This window comes from Nyctibius grandis, chromosome 5, assembly GCF_013368605.1.
Source record: "Nyctibius grandis isolate bNycGra1 chromosome 5, bNycGra1.pri, whole genome shotgun sequence".
NCBI classification, from domain to species: Eukaryota; Metazoa; Chordata; class Aves; order Nyctibiiformes; family Nyctibiidae; genus Nyctibius; species Nyctibius grandis.
The window spans coordinates 37,090,585-37,114,714 of NC_090662.1; the positions used below are offsets into that span (position 1 = coordinate 37,090,585).

At 41.7% G+C, this 24,130-nt stretch overlaps 1 protein-coding gene across 1 annotated transcript; it reads right to left on the reverse strand.

Moving 5' to 3' along the window:
* Positions 1–1,053: 1,053 nt before the first annotated feature.
* On the reverse strand, positions 1,054–18,661 carry SLC38A4 (solute carrier family 38 member 4). The gene is made up of 15 exons (XM_068400747.1): positions 18,524–18,661; positions 17,564–17,654; positions 16,156–16,271; positions 13,028–13,101; positions 12,808–12,900; positions 10,044–10,125; positions 9,868–9,950; positions 9,713–9,771; positions 9,040–9,318; positions 8,842–8,921; positions 7,617–7,717; positions 6,509–6,633; positions 3,674–3,818; positions 2,583–2,680; positions 1,054–1,155 (listed from the first exon to the last, which is right to left on the reverse strand). Exons 1-15 carry the CDS (start codon positions 18,640–18,642, stop codon positions 1,054–1,056), a joined length of 1,647 nt encoding a protein of 548 aa, XP_068256848.1. The 5' UTR covers positions 18,643–18,661.
* Positions 18,662–24,130: the final 5,469 nt, after the last annotated feature.

Genomic DNA, 24,130 nt, shown 5'->3' on the forward strand with positions numbered 1-24,130 from the left:
ATCCAATATGTTTTCTTCAAAACAATATTAAGTGTGTGGCTATGAAAACAGACTGACACATAAAAAAAGTTTCAAAAATCATTTACCACAGGGTAACATTTTTATAACTAGAGGAAAACAAAAAATTATGTACATAAATATATATTTTTTATATAGCAAATTACAGTTTCCTGCACTGAACATTTATCATATACACAAGTACTGAACAATACTGGATAGGGTGCTTTGCCACACCTTGTGGTGTCCTTAAATTCCCGTGAGATTGGAAGACAACTTTCTATGGAGGATACAACTTGTTCAGTGATGCAAGCTCACACAAGAATTAAAAACGTAAAGAAAACCAAAAAAACCCACAGTAGAAATGCCTGACGTTTCCAGCACAGGCATCTTTAACAACAAAATGTGAATGCTCAACTCTTCTTCAAGCATACGCCCCAGCACAGAGCCTGTGCCAGAGCGCTTTATTCTGTATGACAGCCGTCACCTGCCACAGGCGTCGAATTTGGGCAACAAATCTGATGCTCAGCTTTGTCCACTGCCTTGTCAAAATCATCATCTTTCTGATAGACGGGTTGGTAGGTAGCAGTCACCTTTCAGCTCCCCTACAGAAACTGTACCTTTTCTCTTGGAGCTGGGCAGCCACTCCCACAAGCTTCACACAGAAAACAAGGCACTAGCTGGTTTTCTGGCCACTACCTTTCCAGGGCTTTAGGAACTGTGGTTGTTAGCATGATGGGAAAGGTTAAAAAGGGTGACACCAAGCTATTTTTGAGGACTATGTACACAGTTATTTTGGTTTTGAAAAGAGAAAGCATCCACACCACACATTTCATTTCACCTGGCCAGAAATGTTAAGCTCAGGTTCCTAATGCATAAATAATGATCCTTAGTGAAATGGATGACATGGACCCCATTGGGTTCTAGTGACCTTACCAGAAACTGTCTTCAAAATACTGCAGTTACTAGCTAGGAATAACAGTCCCGTTTAGGTGTCCTTCGAAGCACACAATACAAATATTTATGTTACAAAAAACACTTGGTTGTCTCCACAGGTTAATGATGTCTGGAACGTGGGGGATTGTAAATCCAGTCCATTACAATAAGAGTCATACTCACAATCATGAAGATTATGCCAAGTATGAGAAAAATTAAAGCCTGCAATTGGAAAATGAAATTTTATTAATAAACAAGTGACTGAGCAGACTGTGGTTCACAGACTGTCCCACTGGAACCGCATTTATGTAACACCCAGTGCCTGAGTTTGGGTCATTCTCTGTGAATAAAGCCCAAGTACTGTCATACAGGGCTACGTGAATCAGTTAGGCCTGTGTGAATTTCAGTCTAAGAGAGCCAAGCTTTACAAAACTAGATCTGAAAAAAGCCCACTTCATTTCTGTGAACAATAATACAAAATATAACAGAGGAAGTTTTTTTCTTTAAAAACTGACCAATTTTCAATGAATGATCATTGTCTCTGATATCAAGAACACCTTCAGAGTTAATCCTTTTCATCCTTACTAGACAAACAGGTAAGCCCATCTCCCTTCTCTGAAGGCATTTCTGTATATATTCAAGTGATCCAGATGCTTAGAGTCACCCTTTGCTTTAGTGGGGCTTTGGTTTACTGTAGTCTGTCCACACTTACCAATATTCTGCCTTGCAACACAAAGATGAATATTGTATGTGATCTCAGTGCAGGCTGTGAAATTCTAGATGTGCCTAACACACAGCAACATGAAGACTGAACAAAGAAACATGAACAAATATTCACAGTCTCTCTATAATATCAGCTCCAAAAGTCATAGTCAGAAATCACTTTATGATAACATTTTTCTTTTATACTAGCAGTATGTATTGGTTGAACTTCCACTTCCATGTTTTTTGTGAACATGTATATAGATGTATATATGTACATCTGTTTACATGATGTGCCTGCTTATATACTTCATCAATAACTTTTCTGATTAAATTTTTAAAGGACATCTCCTTGGTGATATTGTTAAATGTGCAGATAGCTATTGCTGTTCAGGATGAAAGGTACTGCTGCAGCAGTCCAGAACAATGTATAAGCACATACTGTGTATAAACGATAGACCTTCATATATGTCTCCTGTAGGTGTATGGATCTATCTCAGTGAGGAACTCACTATTACTTAATTATCTCTGCAGTACAACTTCCTTCTTAACCTTGACCTCAAATCTTCTTGTTAATCCACAGCTGGCCTTCTAGCATGAACCAACAGCTCCTTATACACTGTCTTGGTGTTATTTGTGCAACTGCAAGTGTTAACTAGAGGTTAGATTGGATTAAATAAATGCCCTTTTCTAGTGATTTGAGATACACTTTAACCGAAACACTTACTGTTGTGTATCAGTAGCAGCAGGGTGCTGAAGGCTTTGGCTTGTGAAGCCTGGCTCTCCACGCTAAGGTGAATCACACTGCCCGACCCGTATTTTGAGTGAGACACTACCATTTATGAGCAACTGCCAGACGTTGCAAGTCAAAGGTCTGAGTATTTGTGACCAGCAGAAAGCACACACCCTCCCATCCTTCCTTTTGCAATTGCTGCCAGCTGCCTTACCCCAATCTTCTGGGGAGACCTCAGGGGCTCCTTCTCAACGAGCCGCAAGTAGAAGGCAGCAGGAAGGATGAAAATCAGCATTGTAGCTGAAGAGGCACCTGTAAGAGAAAACAGAGCTGAGTACCGTGCTGTCTGACACATAAGCAACACGGTGCACCTGCAAAAGAGAGCGTGTGGGGAGGCAACAAAGCTCTTCCAAGCCCAGCTGCATAAAGGGCTCTCTCTGTAGACAGCATTCATGCAGACCTGTAGATGTCCAAACACTTATTTGAGTGCTCCGGACCCAAAGAGGCACTCGACACCAACAGGTTTTGTTCAGACTGGTGTGGCTGCCTGCGTTATGGATGTCTGCATGTAAGCTAATGAAGTGAGGACAAACAGGCACTCCCAGGGTGTGATGACCCTGGAAAGCAGGTGTTGAAAAGAGGGTGGATGACCTGTGCGCTGGAAGTGCCTACTCCTCTCCTCTCCCCAGAGCCCAGCGAGGCAGCCCAGATGCAAAAGTCAGGGAGGAGCAAACCGGTTGCCTGTGTGGAATATAAAATGTGAAAAAGGCAGAAACCCCATGGAGGTGTCTTTCTCAAGGGCATCTGCATCCATGAGTCCTCAAGCAACTCAGAGCACTGAGCCTCTTCGTGGACCTCTTTGGTCAGAGGCCAAAACTGACCAAAAGAAAGAGGTAGGGAGAGAACTGTGAATGTCAAAAGAAATGTGTCACTTTTCTCCTTTTTCTAACATCACAGTTTGGAAGTCAATACTTTTTGTCCAGGCTATAGATGTTGGAAAACCAAAGGTGATTTCCCTCTCCTCCACATGCACTAAATGTCCTTTTTGTCCAAATGGGAATTCCTTATCAGTTTTTATACTGGGATTTTTAGATTCCTTGTGCCTCATGCAAGGTAGCAACAAAGCTGGGTAGTGTTTAGCTTTGTCTATCAGCTGTTTGGGAATTTTTGTTTCCCTTTTAACTTTAACCTGTGTATATATTACTCTACTGTAAGACCCAAACTGAGACTGTCATTCAGTCCAGGAATGTAAATATGTTGTAGAAAGGATTAACAGAGTAAACAAAAAGTATTTATGACACCTACCAATAAATCCGAAGATGTCTTTAATAGTCGGGACAAAAATTACAAGCAAGTTATTCAAAGCAAGAATTACTGCTGCAATCAGGAAATGTCTTATCCAGCTGAATGGCCTTTTGGGAAACAGCAATGCACTGATAGATGAACGGATCTGTAAGAGGAAAACCAGCAGGGAAAGTAAAACAGCAATTAAATTATCTTTGCTTTTCACTTTTAAAAATGATCTATGCTAGTTACTTTTGCTGTGAGAAATCCTGACTGAAGAAATGTGTTTTCAGTCTTTGATTCCCTTAATGTAATCTCACTCTGCTGTAGGTATTTGAGAACTGGGGTCAAAATTTAATGCAGAAGCTCAAATATTTGCAGTGTAGAAGAAAGTCAAGTAAATAGGGTGTAAAATCAGGGACATGAAATCTGTTCAACTGAAAGATGCTAATATCAGCAAAAAAAAAAAACCAAAGAAACCCCCACTATGAATACTAATCAGCAGGCAAAAAATGTATGGATGACATATGAGTTCCTGTATTCCTGAACCTGATCCCTCTGAAAATCCCACAGGAGTTCTGTCATTTACTTTTGTGAGAGAAAGAGCAAGCTGTTGTTTTACTTCCATTACATATATAGATATATTTAAACATATACATCTCAAATATGTATATATTCAAATATATTATAAATATATACATATCTCAAAACAAAAACATATTTTTCAATGCCCTTGGAAATTATAATCCTAAAAGCTATTGCAGAGGATCCTTTTTGCTCTGCTGACTTGCTCACACAACATAGAGTTTTCTGCTTTTTCATCAGCAAAGATGGTAACTAGGAAAAAGGTCAAGAGCAAATCGCTTTTGTGGCACGAGATAGTGTTACTCTGAAGTACTGTGATTAACTTAAAAGATTTGAAATGTAGAAGTTGAACAAAAGTGTTTTTACACTGAAAAAAGCTCATAACCCACTTCTGTTTGGTTGTTTTGAATTAACAGCCAGCTGTTTCTGGATGAGTTTGGCAGTTCAATGAACGTATGGGGTTCTGTCAGACTTGGAGCACATAATTTGAAAAGACAGCATGAATTTTGCATTTTATGTTTTTCAGGTTGATGTCAGCCAATATTAGGAAGAGGGAGGCAGATTGCAAAAATTTTGTCCAGCCCCTGAGTTGGTGTAAAACAGCTTTATTCCGCCAAAGAACTGCTGCCTGCATTCCTGTTTGCTTATTGTCAGCACCTTGTGCATTATTCCTGCTGTGATGTAGTCCTTAAAATGAAGCTATCAAGCTGAAGTTTTACAGTGACTGATGGCACATAGATCTATATTTATCTTTTTAAGCAGTGCAACGATTTCTTTTTTTTTTTTTTTAAAGAATAAGCTCTGATCACCTTAAGAAAATACAAATGTGGTAGTTCATAAATAAGTAGTTAATACAACTATAATACTTATTTGGAGTAATTATACCTGCTGAGCTGGCTGTCCTGATAGGCAATATAAAATTGTTTGATATGCTGGCTTACAAGCAAATGATATTTTCTCAGGAGTTCTTTTAATAGAGCAATTAGTGCTGTGGTGTGTAACTGCTAAGACTTTGCACACTATTCAGATATAGAAATGATTATACAGAAAGCTAAAAATGGAAAATGCTATATCTGACAGATAGAGGCTTTTGCAATGCCCTTAGCTTGTTTTCCCATGAAGAATGATCAGCTAGTTAAGACTAATTTAAGCATTTAGTCACTGGTTTAAACACAACATTTAAGGCAAAACACCAGAGTGCTCCAAGTTGGAGGGACTGATCACTCTGGGTGCTTTATACCAGAACTCTATTTTTTTTTTTGTAGACAACCCTGAATGGTGATCACTGCTCTTAGGTGTTTGTCAGCAAGCCTGGAAACAGCACCTACACAGAGCTCGTGTCTGCATCCAGGACAACGGAGCAACAGGACCCCAGGGTTACTGCTCTCATCAGATGGGAACACTATGATGTGACGCAGATTGCTGGGAGCCCGCTGGCAGTGTGATGCTGGGCTTGTACGTGCCATAAAAATGGCACACCAGCCTCCCAAAACTTAATGACCAGGTTCAACTATTTTCTCCCCTGCTGTGTAGCAGCTCAGGGAAGGCACGAGGGACAGTCCTGTACATTCAGGAGCCTGGAGGTCTGCTCTTCAGGTGGCAGTTGATCCCTGAGGAGGGTCAGTCCCTCTGCAGAGTGGTTAGTTTAGCTGTGTCTTTCTGTCCCTGCTACTGTGAATATTGCGTTTTTCCCTTTGAACAGCACCTAGAAGCTCCAAACTTTGCTCAGACATCTGACTACGTGGCTGAGTCTTGACTACCTCTGTTTTCTGGCACTTAGATTCCTTCCCTGTCCACAGACTCAAGCATGTAAGATGTGTACAGGGCCTCTGCCCCTCTACCTTGGCAGCCAGGTCTGGCAGTCCTGCACAGCACGTGGCCTGAGCTGCATGTGTCTGTCTTGAGTTTGTATGCTGCAGTAGATGCCTATGGCTGTATTAGGAAATCTCATAAGTGGTTTCTCTATATCCCCAAGTCTTCGGTACTTAGGCTGCTGCTCTGGTAAATATAGTACAGAGAGAGCCAGAGAGACACAATGCCATTGTTCCTGATTTATTTCTGATTTATTTATAAAGACTGATTTATTTCAGTCTTTCAAAGTTTGCAACCATATCTACCTAAGGTCCTTGCTCTGGTCAAACTGCATATGAGAAAACAGATCCTCCCAAATAAAAACTCAGGCTTACTTTTCTTCAATGTTAAAGTCTGAGAACATACAGTCAGTGTACATGGGCTAGCCCTGATTTCAGCTTCAGCAGCTTTGTTACTTACAGGGAAAAGGACAATGGGTACGGTCAGGGTTACAGCCACCAGCACTGCCAGGCGAACTGACAGCAAGAGGGTGTCGAAGGTGTACACTTTGGTGTATGTATGAAGTAGCTCATCTTCAACTTCTCCTATGAAAAGGAAAGAGAAAGGAGTTAAATCACTTACTTAAGCAATATCTGCACATGCAAAAGGATCTTTATACTGCAGCCAGATAATATTAGCTTTGGCCCAGCTGCTGTCATCAGATATATGTTATGGGCCAGGCACAAAAGAAGAATTTTCCCAGCACAACTGATACAAGTCCATCATTCAGAGACGACGAGGGTAATACAGCTCTGAGGTGATGCTTTGTACTCAACTACCTCAAATTACTCTCTCAAAGTCATTAAGTGGATGTGGAACCTGAGGTAAAAATAATTTATCTGATGCGAAATAGGAAACAACTCACTGAACTGAGAACAGCTCCCTTCGACCTCCACCCAGGTGTCCCAGCTCTCAGACAGAGCCCTCTTGCCCCAGTGATAGAGAGCAGATTGTGCTGCATCATTCACTTCTCTGCTGTAACAGAGGAACTAACGAGGTGAAAAGAGGTGGTGTTTGCATAAAATGGTGTGCTAATACAGGGGCTACTTTGTTTACCTACCGGTTAGTCTCTCTCATCCATATTTTTTTTACACTAGAATGATTTGCACCTGTTTTTCGGCATAGGTGAAGCTGAATTAGAGGCATTAGAGCCAGGGTGGGTAGCACTTAATAGTGTCATGTAAAACTGTGGAGCACTAGAGTATTTTTAGTACGGTCACTCTTGGCCTTTGCCAAGAGCTAAGTTTACAGCAGCTTGCCTGAGTTCATAAAAACAGGAGATACACAACTGGCCCCCCTAGTAGGCGCCTCTGAGTCTCTCACAGGTGAAGAGCTTGTGGCCTGACAGCTGGATAAGTCCCACTGATTATTCAGGAGGTTACATACTGCGTGTTATGTTTGAATAATGCTTACACCTGGATTCAGGCCCACAGAAAGTAGATGAACTTGAGCCTCAGTGTGATAGAACCATCTCACCTGCTTTAAAATGAGAGGGAAAATTCCGCAGAAAATTCTGCATTTGACCTACCATAGAAGGTAAGGTATCCAAAGAGGGCAGCCAGAAGATACATGATAAGCATGCCAGTGATGGAGATATTTGAGACATTCTGCATCCGCTTTCGGGAGCGACTGAAGTAGGAGAGAAAGAGAGTAACAGTGCTATTCTTATTAAGTCTCTACTTGTACACGAAGTACTCTGAAGAGTCATAGCTCTACAAACATCCCCTCACTGGCTAGTAAGTTCATAGCGACTATATTGATTATACAGAGCTCTTCAAGCTTTGCAGCTCTGTGGAGAACAGCACAGACTTATAAAAATGTATTGAAACTCCATTTCTACTGCTTACTTAGTGACAATATATCAATGTGCCACATTATCTTGCATATCAGTAATTATATACTATCAATCTCCAATGGTGTATTTTAAATAAAAAAATGGAGTGGCTAAAATTACAGGGCTGGTAATAATAGTAGACAAGAGCTTTCAGTCAGCTCTATATGAACATACCCTTATATCTATACAGGGCTGTTCTGCAGGTTCAACAACTTCCTGCACGTCAAATCCTTTCTTTAGAAATCCTTTAGTTAAAGATTTGGTGTAAGAAAATCTTCAGCTTATAGGACCTGGAAGCATGTTCACAAGTCATCTGAGAATTTTTAATTCTTCTGAGGTTACCCCTGCTGAAATAGGAGGTAATGGGTCTTGGCTTCCTTGAGTTTTGCAGGAAAACCTCCTGTAATGTAATTCTGGCTGTTTAACAAATGCATTTTCTTAGCCCTTCCCAACTGTCAACTCTGCTGATTTAAACGAGTGTATTTGATTTTTGATATTTGATAAGCAAAACAGGCTGGGTGAAGAGCCTATGTAAGACACCCAAACCAATGGCATCCCAAGAAACCTTAAGAGTAAGCAGCAGCTGACCCAAACACAGAACTCTTTAAGATATTATTAGAAACCAGAATTATCTGTTTCAGTGCAACCAAATTCCCCAGTATATTCCATATCATTTGAAGGACTGTCCAGATTCCTCCTTTCCTAAGTAAATATCGATCAATGTGGCTCTCTCAACAGTGGTTATCTGTCACCAATATCTGACTATTAGGTCAAAGCAAAGCCAGTATCTGCTTACTATGGAAAGCAATAGATCATTAACAGGTGGGTGTCTACACACCAGCAATCAAGGCAGAACATGTGGAAAGTGATCTCTAGCTATGGTTAACTGGAAGTATGGGACAAAATTTAAGAACCTTACTCTTTCAGTTCACTGTATATTGGTAGCACCTCAGGGTGGCATACGAATGCAAATGCCAGGATGGGTATTGCATAGGCAGTCTGTAAAATAAAGCTCCCATTAGTAAGAATGGTCACTGCTGTACCTCTGACTTTTGGCAGGCAGCAGTTTAGCTGTGGTACGAATGGCTAAAGACAAATTCTACAGAATCTCCCTTACCCGTGAGTTGAACACAAAGAATTTTGGCTGACACATGTCACTCTTGTCGCTGTGTGCTTCATATTCTACACCACTTTTGAGGGAGGTATCTTTTGGCTCCTCAAGGCCTGGCAAGTGTCCAGCTGTGTTGTCCATCATGAAATTCACACCAGAACTGAGAGACTCATTTGGTAACATGATCAGGTGCATTGGCACTGTGTTGTTGGTGGTGGTCCAGTTTTCAACCCCATGGTCCATGATGGGGAGGGGACAGGGTATTTGGGATTTCTTGAAGATTACCTACAAAAGAGTAGACAATGTCATCAAAAGAGTACCACCATAGGAGATTACACTTACATCCAGGGTTAGCCAACAGAAATATAAACAGACACACAGAGAGAGAGGGGAAAGAGAGGGAGCAAGAAACCAAGTGCTACCACTTCGACTTCTCCTGCAAGTATTTGTTGTTACTCTGCCTCTACTGTTGTCCTGCTTCATTTTTTATTCTCAAGTGTTGTTTTTTAGGCTGATCTTTTTTATTCTGGCTTCATTCAGCAATGCACTTGTTAATTTCGTTCACTTGCAGGTGCTATTCTAACATCCACATTAAATTTTCATAGTAAGAAATATAACAGCATTGCACAGTTTACAGGCTCTGTATTTGCTTAGAGACAATACCTAAACAGTCACCTACCACACTGACAAAGAAAACCATACAGGTCAGCGAAAAACCACTCGTGTAACCAAGATAACCTGTGCAGCAAGAAAAAAAAAGCACAGTTCACTACATAAAAATTCACAATCCTAATAGAAAAAAAGAAATGAAGTTAAGTGGGGCGTTAAGCTCACCTAAACTCTTCAGAAGGGAGAGAGGAAGAATAATCCCAACAGTTACGAGTATGACGAGGTAGTTCCCATTTAGGTACCATTCTCTAAAGAGGAGGAATAAAAAATAATAATCATTATCATTGACATCAAAGTGAAAAATTTTCTTCCGAGGTTCAAGTTGGGCAAAGGTTACCTACCCAGAACTCTCCTCAAGTTTCATAAATGCTCTGATCACTTCAGGAAGTTCATATTTAATAATAAAGAGGTAGCTTGACATTGCTGAAAAAAACAAACAAAGACCTTCAGAGAAAACAGTGTAGTTTCAACAAAAAGAATTTGTTTTAAATAACATCAGTGCTGCAGGAAAAGCATATAGATTTGGGAAATCAGCTTTTGCTAAAATAGAGAAATGAGTTTTGTTCAAATAGCAGTGAGACTAAATAGACGTTATGTTCCCTTGATATTACAGAATCACAGAATCAACCAGGTTGGAAGAGACCTCAGGGATCATCGAGTCCAACCGTTGCCCTGACACCACCACGTCAACTAGACCATGGCACTAAGTGCCATGTCCAGTCTTTTCTTAAACACATCCAGAGATGGTGACTCCACCACCTCCCTGGGCAGCCCATTCCAATGTCTAATAACCCTTTCTGAAAAGAAATTCTTCCTAATGTCCAACCTGAACCTCCCCTGGCGAAGCTTGAGGCTGTGTCCTCTTGTCCTATCGCTAGCTGCCCGGGAGAAGAGGCCAACTCCCACTTCACTACAACCTCCCTTCAGGTAGTTGTAGACTGCAATAAGGTCACCTCGGAGTCTCCTCTTCTCCAGGCTAAACAACCCCAGCTCCCTCAGCCGTTCCTCGTAGGTCAGATCCCTCCAGACCCTTCACCAGCTTGGTCACCCTCCTCTGGACTCGCTCAACACCTCAACATCTTTCTTGAAGTGCAGGGCCAGAATTCGACACAGTATTCAAGGTGCGGCCTCACCAGTGCCGAGCACAGAGGGACGATCACTTCCCTAGACCGGCTGGCTACACTTTTCCTAATAGAGGCCAGGATGCCATTGGCCTTCTTGGCCACCTGGGCACACTGCTGGCTCATGTTTAGCCGGCTGTCGATCAGCACCCTCAGGTCTCTTTCCACCGGGCCGCTTTCTAACCACTCTTCCCCCAGCCTGTAGCACTGCATGGGGTTGTTGTGGCCAAAGTGTAAGACCCAGCACTTGTTCTTGTTGAACCTTATGCTGTTGGTCTCGGCCCATCTATCTAACCTGTCCAGAATCCCTCTGTAGGCCTTCCTACCCTCCAGCAGATCGACACTCCACCCAGCTTGGTGTCATCTGCAAATTTGCTGAGGGTGCACTCAATCCCTACGTCTAGATCATCTATAAAGATATTGAACAGCACCGGCCCCAGAACTGAGCCCTGGGGAACACCGCTAGTGACCGGCCGCCAGTTGGACTTTGCCCCATTCACCACCACTCTCTGGGCTCGGCCATCCAGCCAGTTAATATTGTTACGAGCATGTCCTGAATGACATCTATCATTCAGTGTTAGAATACAACACAGTTATTACTGAATTAACAACATGCTCAAATAACTGTTCTGATGAAATTTACACTCTTAACTTTTCCTTTGCTTTCTGTTGTAAATGTTGTTTTTCCAATTGATACTGTCCATCCACATTCTGTAGTAACTTTAGTTGGTTACTGCCTCTAAATCTCTTAATCTACCTTATCCCTTCTATTTTCAGATTCTTTCTTCCAATATTCTACTCCATATATACAAAAAAACACCCTAGTTGTCAAGATTCCTGATGGGAGGGTGGACTTCCTATACATCTAATTTTAAATGTACTGCCAGAAGGTGTGCTTTTTTCAGTTATTTTACATTGGCCACAGAGAGGTCTCTGGAGACCTACGGATCGATCTAGACAAGAGGACTAGAGGAACAGCTATTCCTCTCTAGCTGGGAAGCATACTGCCTTCCTGAATTCAACCACATTTGATATCCAGGCTTGAGGAAGGAAAGGAAGACCATGGAATAGGATCTTTTATGAACGTAATCAAAAAGTATCATGCAGTAGAGAGATGTGAACCACCTCTGTTTGGGTAGCAGAGTTGCTCTAAAAGGACAGTAATGATCTGTTGATGGAGATTTGCAAGACATACCAAGTTCCAAGAGAGATCACAAAAAAATCTACATACATTTAATTGACCAATGATGCATTTAATTTATATTTCAACTGCCTCTTCTTAAGAAATGTGGAAAAAATTACAAACTCCCTGAGCTTTCAGATATGGTGTTCTTCAGTCTGCTTTAGGCTTCTTCCAGGTAGAAAAAGGAAATAAGTTTTGGTTGCATGAATGTGCAGTCCTACCCCTACTAATATCGGTAAGTAAACAGTCTCCTGTTCTGAGCGGATGGAGGTTACTTGACAGGTATTTCACAGGAAGTATCTCTGTGGATGAATACTTTCAACAATCACTCTTAAACACTCAGCATCTTAGAGAGATCACAGCCAACAGTCATTTCAAGGAGAGAATTCATTTGGAAAATGAACTACTAAAGAGCCTTTCTTTTATGGAGAAGTCAGAACCATGTGCTGTTCCTTTTAGGCCAGATTAATCTTTTCTAAGTTGAAGCAGATGATGTCTAGTCTGATCTGTATTCAATGAAAAGAAATGGCCAACTCCTTGAGGACAGTCATCCAAGCCATTTTAGCCATCATTGAAGGCTCTCCAGTGGTCATGGAGAGATCCCAGGCAACTTACTTTCACCAGACACTGAAGTGTTAGATAGCTGAAACAAAGCAAGATGAATTCCTCCTGTTCTTCCTTATTACAATCTACTGTATACTGTACCTGGCTCATCTCTTATGCCATTTAGCCAGACAGAGGAGACAAAGCACTTGTGTTCTATAGAAAAGCATCAGAAGTTAGAAAACTTCTGCCCCTTACCTCCAATGTTCTGCATTGTAACCGAAATGAAAACACCACACTTCCCAGGCCAGCCAAATGCCTTTTCTCCCAGTTTTTCGTATATTAGTGATCCTGAAAAAAACAAAACAAAACAAAAAAGAAACATGGGCCATTGCATTGGAGACATTTGATGAATTACATTCCAGGGCAAAATACACGCATGCAGTAGGGAGTCTTAGTCACAGCCTGATCCTCATACCTCCTTCTTTTGATATCTTCAGTAAGAGGTGGACCGAGTAGAGTGACAGTATTGCTACGCTGAGCAGCAAAACTCTGCAAGGCAAAGCAGAAATCAGAATCCTAAGCAGGACATCAGAGACAGTTGATTTAAGCATACACTTGCTCATTCTCATGAAGTTCAATGTGTAAACAGTTTTCAGCAAGTTTGTGCTTTGGACTCCCAGTTCTAAATGCAGAGGTAAGTGTCAACTGTAGCTTACTTGTGAGTGCAGTTGCACCTTATACACTCCAAAAGCCCCTCAAGGCTTGTTTAAGTCCAGGTAAGAGCCAATTCTGTGTTACTCCACAAGGACAGAATCTTACATCTTAACAAGACCCTACTAAAATAAACAGATTTCTATGCAAGAGGTGGGTCTTTGGTCTCTTACCTGCTCACTGACCTCTCATTTTAATCTCTCTCCTTACTCAGAGCTATCAAAAACCAACCCCAAACCATGATTGTGACAACTTCACTGCCAGCTCCTGGCTAGTCACTACTTTTGACTTCTGGTATGTCATCGTGAAGTTGTGGAGTTTAGCTTGAGATGCCTGCTTTGCAAAGTACATTAGAAATCCTGCATAATGCTAAAGCATGGCATGACACTGGAAAACCTGCTCTTGCAGAATGCTCTTCTAGCCTAGTCTGCTTGAAAGCACTGGTGCCTGAATTCATTAATTCTGATTGCTGCCGTGTTCATTCCACACAACATTTGCATCCTATGTGATTTTCAGCTATCTTCCCCTTGTGAACTGCTGGCGAAAAATGTAGCTTTGTATGACATTTTCAGGGCACAACACCATGGGCAGCATATCTTATTAGCATAACTGTCTTGTCATCAGCCTGCACAAGTGTTGGTGCAGAAGGGGACGCAATGATAACATGACAGAGCCAGGAAATATAGATGTGCCTTACTCCATGGCTGGACAGTAGGTTGTGCCTACACCTTGCCACTCCACTGAACACACAGTTTGGTATAGATATGGGAGACACTGACAGACAAGTTTGTAAATGAGTTACAGTCTAAGAGGAGACATAGGCCCTGGGGCCAGGTGATGGCCACCAGACCATCGCAGTTTTCTCTGAAGTTTCTTTCTCAACGAGACACAGCCTGTGCTACAGACTTCATGTGAGCAGGGGTCATCTCTCATGCTGTGGGCTCATGCAATATGGTAAGGGAAGATCATGTCTGAGGTCGCAGTGTATCCTGCCAAATGGCATCCTTCCTTGGTCAGGGGCACCCATGTAGCTGCTGTTCAGAGATGTGGTCTCTGTGTCCTGACACATGAGGTGTGGTAAACTAAAGCCACCCTGGTTGCACTTGCTAAATCGTGCGAGGCAGCAGAAGTGATGCTCCAGTGTGTGCTCTGTGCCATTGCAAACCTCCCCCACAGGAGAGGAGGATGTAATGGGAACTTCTGGAGAACTTCTGAGTTTTAGGAGCCCTCCTTTTGCCTTCACCCTGTAGAACATCTTCCAGCATGAAAGTGCTTAGGCAACATGAGAACAGTAAATTACAAAAATTAGATGATGATGCAGCATCGTCTAAATTAGAATTAATGTCCAGCAGTTTCCATTTAGTAGATGGGATTTTTCTGCTCCCGCTAATATTAATGTAATGATCTGTGAAAACAGAGGAACCTCCAGCAAGTGGATGCATGCCATGGGGGTAACAATATCCCCACACAGTTTTATACTTTTAAATAAAACTCCTTCCTCTACCAGAAGGGAGAATGTTCTTATGCAGAAAGTATGGAAGTAAGACAGAAAAGAAAATGAGCTGTGGGTGGAGACATCCTTTGGTTTTGATGTTTAACACTCCATAAGGGTTGCTTTAGCATACTCCCTGCATTTAGCACTGCCAACAGAGCTAATGTCATTAGGCTCATATCAGATTTTTTTAGCCACTGTGTGAATTGAACAGAGCCTTAAAATTAAAGATATTAGAAAGATAATGTTTGTTTTTCCCCTAGTGAGGCTTGATGTATCACAGTTTTCTTTCCAGTGATAAATTATGGCCATACTAGTTAGTACAAGTGCTCAGAGAAAGTTGGAGAAAAAAAAATCCTACATTTTTCAGACTCTAATGCAGTAAATTTTATAACTGGCTTCCATTTTTTGTATCTGCAAATACTATATCTGAGCGCAGGTGCTGGGAAGTACTTATCCAGGACAGCATTTGCATCTACCATTAATTTTCAGTTAAAAATTCTACTGACAAAACAGGAGGTGTTTCTTAGCAACTGGAAGTTACACGCAGCATTTCAAATGCTGTTGCTGTCATAGTTACACAATCTCCAGAAAAAAGAAGCCATATAAAGATAGCCACGCAACCTGATTTAAAGGCTTGTTAGATTTCAGTAATGTAAAACAATGGCCTATTGTCGTACAGGACATGCTTTATTCCAGCCTCATAAGTGACTAAAAATAAGGCTTCAGTTTAAATTAAAACCAGTTATTAAAAAAAGAAAAACAACTTTTTTTTTTTGTACAGTCTGTTTCATTTTACAAGGTTAGCCATAGATTAAAAAACTTCACATGGCTATCTGTTACTGCCTATCAAAACCTGTTTTGTAAATATACTGTATGTCAGCCACATACCATTGCTGTCATCTGTGCACATTGAGTGCAAATAGACTCGAGGGAGCAACATTAAATCTGAATAAGTCTGTGAATGCCTTTGCACTCAAAGCGTACTGCTATTTCAGACTTATATCAAATATTCTTCTTCCATTTCTTCATAGTGATTAGATAGTTGGGATGATGTAAACATATACTTTATGGGTGATTTATTTCCCTTGTTGAATTCCTATACTGAACCAGCAAGACTGCTGCTGTTATTTTAGGACCAGTTCTTCTCCTCTGGTTTTTGACTGCACAGTATCAATTCACAGTTGTGTTCCTGATGCAAAACAGGGCTAAAATTTTAAAAAAAAATGGTTTGTCAGCAGTGGGTGGTTCCTTGCGGTGCAACTAAAATGTTTTCATTACAGATGATCTTACAAAACTTTTCAGCTAACAAAACAAGCTTAACGTACCTCTCTAACCACAAAAACTTTAACTCCAGCTCACTGCTTATATTCTATTTGCTTTTCTTTCTACCTACTTACACGAAAAGGATAATTCCTGTGTTGGCCATGGCATAGGAGAGCCCTAAGATGCCGCTGCCCATAATGGCGTTGCTGAGGTTGAACGAGGACATTCCGAAGGAAGCTCTGCCCCGGTGCTGTCGGGAGCAAGAACAGAAATTGGCAATTAATTTGTGTTTTACTGAGCACAACAGACTAATTGTCCTCATTACTTGTTCTCCTTGTATTACTCCCTCGATCGTTAGAGGTGCAGCTTTGTCAAGGTTCCTGAGCCCACAGGCACTTGCCACCACAAGGAGTCTCTCCTACCCCCAAAGCCAGCTGTGCTGGTAGGTGTTTGCCTATTCCCACTCTCCCTTTGTCTCTGTGGGGAGGAGGGCTGCATCCCTGACAGGAGACTGAGGTGACGTAGTCAAAACTGGCTGTCTTGGCCAGCCTCTGTAGAAATATGTGCTGTTATCTAACAGATTTCCCAATTATTGATTTAAAAAATTGAGATTTTTTAAAAAATTAATCCAACAGATTATTGAATTTTTCTCCAAGTAGGATGTGCTGCTTTCTTGGGGAACTAAAAGTGTGTCTGGGAGAGAAGAGATGGACGCGCTGTGAGGCTCGGGCTGGAGGCAGGAGAGTGGAAGAGGACAAAAAACTAGGAGAGGGGGAATTGTGTGTGAGGGAGTCACGTCTGCTATCAAGTGGAAAAGAAAGGGGGAGAATATGGCTCTTAATTTTAGCTTGCAATGGAAAATAATATTTTTTGGTTTTATCTGATCAATCCTAATAAAATCTGTAACTTGACCAATAACACAATGCCTTTCTTTGCACTAAGTTAATGAAAACTTTGAATAAAATTAAATCCTGAGCAGGGGTACCCACACGCACACCCCAGGAAGTGGTGCTGTGCTTCCATTTGCACATGGAGTTGTCTAAAGAGTTGGAGGCATGTTGAGCATGTAATGTTCAGCATTGTAAAGCCAAACATGAACGTCCTTTCTTTAAAGCAGTGCAGCTGGGTGTGGATTCATTTACACCAATGCTGGAAACAAACAACACAAGCGTGCATGCACTAAGCTCCAGCTCCACCTTGATATAGGAGCAACAAAATTCCCCTGAACCAAATCTCCTGTCAGAAAAATGGGTGCAGACCCACCCTGGCTGAGCATCTCGGGTGAGATGATGTGGGTGCTACTGAAGTCCAAGTATGATCTGAGGAATTTTTCTGATTATTTGTGAAGGAAAGACCCAGTTTTGCTTGCAAGACAACAGAAAGAATTTGCTGCACAAATTATTAGAAAATGTGTTTACTCTTTCAAAGCCAAGATTACACTGATCAAGCTCCAGGGTGACTTTGTTTACTGAAACTTTTGGAAAAATATTCAGTTCAATAAGATTTACTTTGCAATAACCCTTGAAAATGAATAAAACTTACATATTCTTCATTAAATTCTTCCAATTTCTTTTTGCCCAGATATCCATTTGTAAGGAACTTCTGACTTTCTGCATCATCACTAGCAAATGGACTGAATGCAAAGAAACAATAAGAAAATATTAGATAAGGCTTATGACACACATTATGTTCAAGCAGTGTCTTTTGTCATTAGTGGGAACTTTCCTTTGTCATTGCAATGAGTATCTAAAATCAGAAAAAGCCCTCTTTTCTCCTGTAAGATTCTCCTGTCCAATAGCATGTTTAATAAATCTTTGCTTTGCCTTGGAATTTAGTTTTAAAACCAGTAATCTTCTAATTATATCTGATTGCAGATGTTGGAAAGTAACAATTCCTTACTGCCAGCAATGTGCTAAAGCTAAGCACGTACTTCACATCCGAGGAACAAAGTGCCTTGCAACAGCCCTGTTGGAGATACGTGCTGAGGGGGGTCAGCAAGCTGACAGCTGGAGGCTGATGGCTGGTTTCTCAGGCCACCCAGGTACTGGTGCTATGGTGGGTCCTGCTGGAGATGCCTAAGGATGGGCTGTCCCGGTGGGAGCACTGAACTGTGCCCTCCATACCTTGCCCTGGAAAGCGTTCCCCTCTCTCAGCGTGCTCAGGTTGCACTGCCCTGAGAGTGTATCAATTTACACATATAGTATCTGACTGGAGTGGTTGGAAATTGCCAAGCGGGTGCTCGTGGCTGGGAGCCTGCAGAGGTCACTCCAGGCAGTGGCTGGCAAGGGGGACCCAGGCTGCCCCTGATGCGCTGGGCACGCCATCCTCCACGGCGCAGAGCAGGGAGGATCAGTGCTGTGGGAAAACGCCAGCTAAACAATCCCACCAATTTCAATGTATCACCTAGGAAATGTTTTGAGTCCCAGATGCCATTAGTGAAGCTTGTTTTTTGATTACTGCTTTCTAGCCTTAACGGAACAGCCTTCCCATTTAAATGCTTACCTCCTAATTGCAGCCTTTTCCGAATCAACCAGCTCTGCGTAGTTGTCTTCGAGGCTTTCCCCACTGTTGCTCTGATCATCGAGTTCGATGTTGACTTTTTGCAGCTCCATGCGATCCATTAGAGCGGTCAGCGCTTTCCAGCACACACACACTTGCTTCTTCAGGGTAAACAGCACCGTGCCGTCTGCTTGTGGGTCCTCTCTACCATGTGGGGACTGCCAGAACACTCTGTTCTGCAAACAAAACACAACAGAACTCATTAGAGTTTTCCTCAAATTAGATAAACCAGTATGAATCGTTGGGTTTGTGTTTGTTCTTTGTAATAGCATTAAGAGGGGAAACCGTTGCAGACTGGGAAAATTTGGCAGCATAATGTCCTTTATATGCCAGCACTTGGCCCTTCGGTCTCCCTTCAAATGGTAAAAGAGTGCAGGGATCGAGGGATGCACAGTGGGTGTCCAGCATCTGGCAAAATTACAAAGCTAGCAGAAAATAATTTGCTGCTTTTGAATTTCTAGGGGATGGTGATGCAGAAGTGCTTGCTGTTAAAAAAGAAGGGAGTATATCAGGGCTTTCCTACCACTGTTTCAAAACATACCATACTCCTAAGGGAAATGCTCATTGTTTTTTAATTATTTGTTGTAAGATTAATGTCACAGGTTTAAATTTTGAAGATTTGCCCTTTCACTGGGGTCTGACAGAGGGGAGCATCTCTGTATGATCACCCCTTTGATAATTAGGAGGTGCAATTCTGGTACAGCAGTTTCTGTTTTTCAGTATATTTGTATTTAATTCTTACTCATCCCACAACTAGAAGCTCTGTCTCACACAGGATTATTACATGGATATAAGACTGACTATTTTCACCCTTATTAGAAAAATTCCTGCCTTTTAAAAAACACATGAATAAGTGCTCAATTCTCTATTTCTATATGGACCAAAGGAATCTGCACAAATTGACGTTACAAAGAGGACTTCACCTCTGGGATTTCAGCAGTTTCATGTTAGAGTCTCATCTGCAGATACACATTTACATTCATTTGCTCATTCCCAGATTCGAGAGGAAAACACCGTGCAAGAAATGTTGCAGTTTTGCAATACTTTCCCCTTCCCAAAGATATTCCTTGAGGCATCTTATAGCTCCATTTCACAGCTGAGGAGACAAAGGGGCACAGCAGTGAAGGGAGCAAGCACAGAGGAGGTAGCACATTGCTGGCACACCTGGGGCCAGAACTGCAGACTCCTGGCACTTCACCTGCCAACTTGCAATCAGGCACACTGACTGGATCATTACATTTTTCATAAATATCACATGCTAAATGCAGCCCAGCACTGTGTGATAATAATATCAGAAAACACCGCAACAAATAATGTCTATACGTCTGGCCTTTTGTAACACTAAACCTGCAATTATTTAATAGCCTTTTTCCTGGTTTTGCATTTATGGTTGTATAGGTCCTCGCTTGATGACCAGACCTTCACTATCCTCTGCTACCGATCGCATGCTGTTCTTAAGAACATCTACAAATGTATTCGTAGTGGCAAAATGTTAAGAGTGCATTTGCTTAAAATGTAAATATAAACTTTAAATACCAATCCTGGAGGCTAAAACTGACCCCAGGCCAGAAATTAAAGTCAGCTTCCTTGCTTCTCACTGAAAACATTCACCCAGACCAGACAGCTGAATAGGAAAGGCAACATCACAGTGCATTAGGAGATTTCCTACCAGAGAGAGCGGCTGTGTTTACTCCGTTCTGCTGCTGCGCGGGGAGTGTGTGTGAGGGGACGAGTGACTCGGGCATCGGGGCAGAGCCACCAGCACTTGCATTCCAGCGGCCGGGGGGCTCTGCCTGCTCCAATGTGAATAACTCCGGGAGACAAAAAAATAATAATGAAAAAAGTCCAACAGAGCCCTCCCAGCTATGGTTTAATTCATGGAACCATCTTCAAATGCAGACGCTGTCCTGTGAGGAACAGAGTCCTTCCAATTCCTGATGCTTATTTTTAATCTGTGGTGTAAGAGTCAGGCAGACAAATCTGACTGTGTTTAGCCCTGTTTGGTTAAAGGGTAAAATCTCTGCTGTGTGCACTGCCTAACGCTTGTCAGAGAAACATCTTTTCTAGAAGTGGCAGTCCAAAAAATACAGATCTTCAAAGAGCTGGGAAACAGAGGAAAAGTAAGCAAAAAATTTGCCAGGAGTTAAGTTACACAGAGATTAGGCTGAGGAGGAAAGTCTGTGCAGCACAGCAAACACAATTGGGAAAGGGGAGCAAAAATTGACTGGAAATACATGTCACAGCGTAAGACTCATCTGGACATTGTCCTGTCAAACATTTACACAAGTAATCTGATTTATGGGTGTCATCCAAAGAGGCTGTGGAATTACTACATAAAGCAGTGATTTTTTTTTTTTTTTAATTTCTGAATTCCTAAATGTCTTCTGTGGAAGGTGCAAAGCCTCAGGTGGCAAAATTAAATCTATTGAGAACATGGTTTCTTGCAGTTGTCACTTTTTAGGAAGCGGTTGGTAGAGCTCAAGGGGTCTGCAAACTATGAGCTGAAAGCCAATGGCATAAAAGTGGGCAGGATGAGACCCGTGAAACAGGCTCAGTATTAGATTTGAATCCTGCAATCACTAATGACTGTAATTACAACCAATGGTGCCTTTGAACTTCAGCAGAAATTGGCAGAGCTGGTCCTTAGTTGGTGGAAATCCATTTCTTCAGGTTCCTAAAGCTGCAGGTACTGAAGGGTTTGGGAGGATGTTGAGGTACTGGTAGCGCATGGTCCCTATGAGTAATGTAAAAGGGGCAGAGCTGCCACGCCTTCACCTGAGGAGGAAATGGGTTAGCCCTGCACCTCTTGGGTCGTTGCTTAATCTGCGAGATGTTATTTAGAAAAAGGGGGATGCACTAGCTGGCTCTGTTTAAAATAAAATGCTAGCTACAGCTGCACGCTGCACCATGCCTGAGCCCACTGCCAGGGCTGGCAGATGGATGCTCGGCTATACCCCTGCGAGGGATCGTGCTGGCTGGACCTCTGCTTCTGGGTCATGACCAGGTACCAGGGCAGCGATGGCGTGAGAGGGCATGGACACCAAGGTCAGGCAGGCCTGGGCCCTGCCAGGAGCTTAATGCATGATATTGGAGGAGAAACACCAAAGTTCATCCGCTTCAGCTTCCCTGGGATTTAATGCTTTCGGATTCAGAATTCTGAATTTGGTGCCTAAACCCTGTTTCAAGCATCCGAAACCCATCATGACCCACCCGGTTTCCTTTCCCTACAGAGGGATTTTGTAAATTTGGAAGTAAACAAAAAGCTCTCCACTTCTTTTTCCTTCCCTTGAGTTAAAGCCAGTAAGTTTTTCCATTATGTTTACATACAAGAAAAATCTCTTAGTTCTACAGTGTTCCTTAAACTTGGTTTCAATATGGTGATGGTTTTGCTGCCTCCTGTGGCATTTGGCTGAACAGAAAAGATTTTTCTTAGTGTCTGGCACTAAAATGGAAATATTGGTTGCAAAAGGTATTCACATGTTATTAGAGGAAAGTTATTCCTATAAAACTATTTTTCTCTTCAAGTATAGGGTACTGTTCTGCATCATTTATTAAATAACAGTTTTCAGAAATGACTCAGAAAGTGATGAAATTTTTGGCATCTGATTTCACAAGGTTATTGATTTCTGTCCAGTCTGCAGTTCGGACATTAAGAGAACAGACAACCGTTGGGCAAATAATGCCAGGTCACAGATGTTACTAACATTTTAATGGATTTTGCAGTATTGAGATTTGTAAGCTCCGCCATGGTATCTGATTTAGCAGATTTTGACAGATTCTTCATCTTCATGACAGTGAGTTTATAATATTATTGTTTGTGCAGCTATTTCAAAATTAAATAAGTGTTGCCACTGTGAAATAAACAATTAAAATGCAAAGCCTGCTTTCACAAATTCATTTATTTACAGGAATTTTAGCCAAGTAAATCAAGAGCCTTGAAAAAAACTCTCAGAAGTTAGCCAAGGGCTGCAGAGCAAAGCAAGCATTCATTTCTTAATTGCCTGGTCGATTTTAAACACCTTTTGCTGCTTTGGTTGCTTAGGTTTTGATTTGCTGTACGAAAAAAAAAAGGCTAAATTGCATTGCTGAAGAAAAACCAAAGACACTTGCCAACATAAATTACCATGTCAGTAAATCTTAAGGAGCCCATCCTTCACATTGCATTTATATTTACAGATTAATTAAATTTCTAATTTCAATTTTTAAAGATGTGGTCAGTATCTAACATACATTGATCATACATTGTAAAGAAAAAAATTTTAGGTTTACCTCTGAGTCAAGCAGGTTTTCTCGCTCCCGTGCTAAGCAGGTTATATCTTCTAGGAATTGCACCTGTAATGAAAAGTTTGCTCATGTGCAACCTAGAGCAGTTGGACAGTGATTTAAAGACAAATGGGAGTGTATCAGATGAACCAATCAACAGCTGCTACACCCCAGCAACTCCCTTTGACAAACTTGCGTCAGCTCTTTTTAAAAAAAAGGGGAAAAAAAAGGAAGAAAGGTAAATCAGTTTATTGGAGCACACTGAGGGCAAACATCTCAGTTACCAGAGCTATTTGCTCTCTGAGCTTAGCACTATTACAAAATGCGTATCCACAGAATGCTTCAGCCAGGCTTGATCATGCTTTCATTTGATAGTCTTGATTCTTGAATGATGCGGGTGAATTAAACTTGCAGTAGCACAATAATAATAACCCTGGAAAATAGGACCTGGGAGAAATAGCTAAGGGCTCCCACATTGCTCTTACCTCTGTGAGTACAGAGGTACATCTTGTGATTGTGGTGAGGTGTGCATGGCAGGACTTGGTTGGAAGCGTGTGCTTTCAAATAGGCTGGGCGACCTATGCCTTAGTTTCCCAGTTGAAACGTTTACTGTAATTGCAATTGAGGAGGTATATGTCAAGTGTTATTCAGTTTACAGCAACATATACCTGTGGAGAAGTATTTCATTACCTGTGATTTGCCTGTAATACTGTAGAATTTACAACCTTTTATCCAACTACATAATGACAAAAACCAAACAACCCTCCAGCCCTCCCTCCTGTGCAGGCTTTGTGATTAAAGCCCTCAGACTGGCCTGATTGTGAAGGCAGGAAGGCAAGTGAGGGGATGTAATTTCTAATTCTTAGAGTTTCCTGTGGAGCCCTTCAGACTGCTTTAGCTCAGTCTGGGTGACAACCTGTGGGAACCCAACCCCACTCCGCCATGAGCAGGGCTTCTGCCTGCTTGCTGCCGGCACTGGCTGTGGTGTGCCATTTCATGGTTCCCCCCTCCAAAAAAATCCTAGTTCCAATATAGACTCAGACAAATAGTTTAACAAAAATAAGCTCTCTCTCCCTCAGTTCTGCATTCCCATGAAAATGCAACTGATCATAAGGCCTGTTGTGTCATACAATGCCAAAAGTAGTACAGTCCAAACATTAAGAGGTCCTGTCTTGCTTTAAACCTATCATATAGTTATAAAAACGAACAAACTTTTGGACTTAGATTAGTTGAAGGGACTTCGAGTCTGAAAACTGCCCATATTTTTCATTGCATCAACTAGTCTAA